General features: G+C 40.1%; 1 protein-coding gene across 1 annotated transcript; it reads right to left on the reverse strand.

Annotated features, from left to right (window-relative positions):
- Positions 1 to 1,128: 1,128 nt before the first annotated feature.
- Positions 1,129 to 1,739, reverse strand: LOC140274988 (galactose-specific lectin nattectin-like). The gene has a single exon (XM_072370376.1). The coding sequence runs from the start codon at positions 1,637 to 1,639 to the stop codon at positions 1,148 to 1,150; it is 492 nt and encodes a 163-aa protein (XP_072226477.1). The 5' UTR covers positions 1,640 to 1,739; the 3' UTR covers positions 1,129 to 1,147.
- Positions 1,740 to 2,322: the final 583 nt, after the last annotated feature.

Below are 2,322 nucleotides of genomic sequence, written 5' to 3' on the forward strand. Positions count from 1 at the left end.
GCCAGTCGTTGGCAAGTCTCCTATTACTATTACTAAATTACCATTCCTTAAGTTATTTTTCATTGACTCTCCAGTCAGCTGTCCTTGTCCTTTTCCAGTTAGTGTATGACCTCACCTTGTTCTTGGGTTTGGATTTGTGCTAGCTCCTTATCTGTAAGTTTGCCTTGTGGACAAATGACCTGTGCTCGACCTCTGCTCCATTTGATGACCCCCCAGGGATTTTACTTGACTGTGTTCTACATGTATGTCTTCCACTACATGCAACCACAAATCTTATTCAGGAGACAAACTTTGGAAGATGTTGGTGCAGATAGGGCCTGCTGTTGGCCTGTTACACATGTACTAGAAAATAGGTGATTGTCCCTGTTAGATGGTATCTCTCAACTGGAAATACAACAGAGCTGGATAGACCACACAGGAATCTACTTTTATTCTAAGCAAACCCTCTGCTCTGTTCACACATGCATTCACTTTGACGTATAGCAGGATAAACTCAGAAAGTGTGATTCACAGCTCATTCTGATCATGTCTAAAATATTCCAGGAAAATATGCATGTGTGATGTGTAGAAACAGATGTATAACTGTTTATGATCAAATTAAAAATAGGTACCTCGTGTCTGTTGACTAAATCTGATCATTGCTATTACATGAGTTGGAACAGATCTGTGATCATCAAAATACATCATCAGTTCAGAAATGTGTTGCAGAATTTACTGTAATTTTATTTTGGCAAAAACTAAACTCAACTTAATCTAAGGTGCAAAAAAAAAAAAAATGTTATAGTTATGGGCTTTCACAAGTATTGTACTTGTAATTGCATTGATCTGTTTGGACCAAAACAAGGCAGTTATGTTGTGTTGTTCAAAAGGAAGAGAATGAGATCCTGTCTAAATGTCACTTTATCAACACAAAGCAGTAGCTATTAGATTGTTTGAAATTACAATGTTTAAAAACTTGAATTAACAGAAACATCTCATTTCCACATTTTTTACCCTTTTTCAGTATGTCGAACAGGAACAACAAAGCATTTTTAGATTATCGAGAATCCCTTTTACAAACTGAATGCTCATCAAAGAATTTCTATAAACTTACACATTGTTTCACAAGAACAACACATGTTAAGGCAGTTGAATCGGGCAGTTTTTTTTATTGTGAAGGGCAAACAGTGCGAGATGCACAAACAAAACCTAATGCATGTGAGCACATATTATCATTCCATTTAAAAGCTGTGCCAAAGTTGGTGTGTCCACAGTGTTCATGTCCTCCAGCATTATCTGGCTGATTTATATCCCATTGGGTAAAACCGACTTTAGACCCATCAGACCACATCCATCCTCCTTCCTTGTGGACATCAGTGAGTCCGATCCAGGTGAATCCTTGAGTTGGATCAATGTTCTTGATCAAGGAAGTGACAAAATTGTGTTCTTCCAGGCTGTGGATAGATACCAGGTTGGTTTCTTCTGATACACAATGAAGCTCTGCTTCCCCCCAGGTCATGTGTGAGGCGACATACTTGTAGCAGCGGCCGTTGAAGCTGTACCAGAACATGGGACAGCTGCCTTGCTGAAGCTGCAGTTCCTGTTCATCTGAAGGAGACGCTGCACCCAGAGCCAGAGCAGCCATGAAGAGGAACAACATCCTGATGGAGTTTTATGTCTGTAATTAAGACAAGGTGTCAATGTCTTGTTGAAGTTGATCTGTACTGATGCTTGTCATCAAATATCCTGCAGAGGCAGGTGACAGGCTGCTTTCTTTTATATTACACAGAGAGGGCGTCTCCACTTTCGGTATCTTATCATTGGTCTGTGCACTTAATAACATTTTCTGTTGCACAACTTGTGACTAAAAACAGAAAGCAACTCAAACAGAGAACGCAGGGGGCCAAATTCTACCAAATAAAATAAGAAGCACGACTAAGTAGAACGCTGACCAACCCAGAACATGAATCTTGAAAAGGTATAAAGATAGGCTGAACTGAACAGAGCAAAACACACCAGATAACAGCACAGATGTGAAATCCAGAATTATTTTAAAACCCTTGTCATCGAAAAGTGGCCACTTGAGGTGGTTTTGGCCATCCAGACACATCCCAGACGCATTGTTTCAAATATGTTCTACTGGGAGGAGGTCACAGAGCAGTCCCAGGACCAGCTGAAGAGATCACATATCTTGGCTGGCTTGGGAGCAACTCAGGGTCATGGTTACATTGAACACACTGTTGATGCTATTTGCTCAATAAGCACTTTGTACCGTTAGCAGCATTGTAGCAATAACATGTGCTTATCTGTAACAGACTGTAAAAAGCATACAATCCCAAGAAT

This window comes from Leuresthes tenuis, unplaced genomic scaffold (assembly GCF_036924035.1).
Source record: "Leuresthes tenuis unplaced genomic scaffold, fLeuTen1.0.hap1 SCAF_18, whole genome shotgun sequence".
NCBI classification, from domain to species: domain Eukaryota; kingdom Metazoa; phylum Chordata; class Actinopteri; order Atheriniformes; family Atherinopsidae; genus Leuresthes; species Leuresthes tenuis.

Coding starts and splice junctions, on each gene's coding strand:
- LOC140274988 (XM_072370376.1), bottom strand. CDS start 1,639: ATGTTGTTCCTCTTCATGGCTGCTCTGGCTCTGGGTGCAGCGTCTCCT.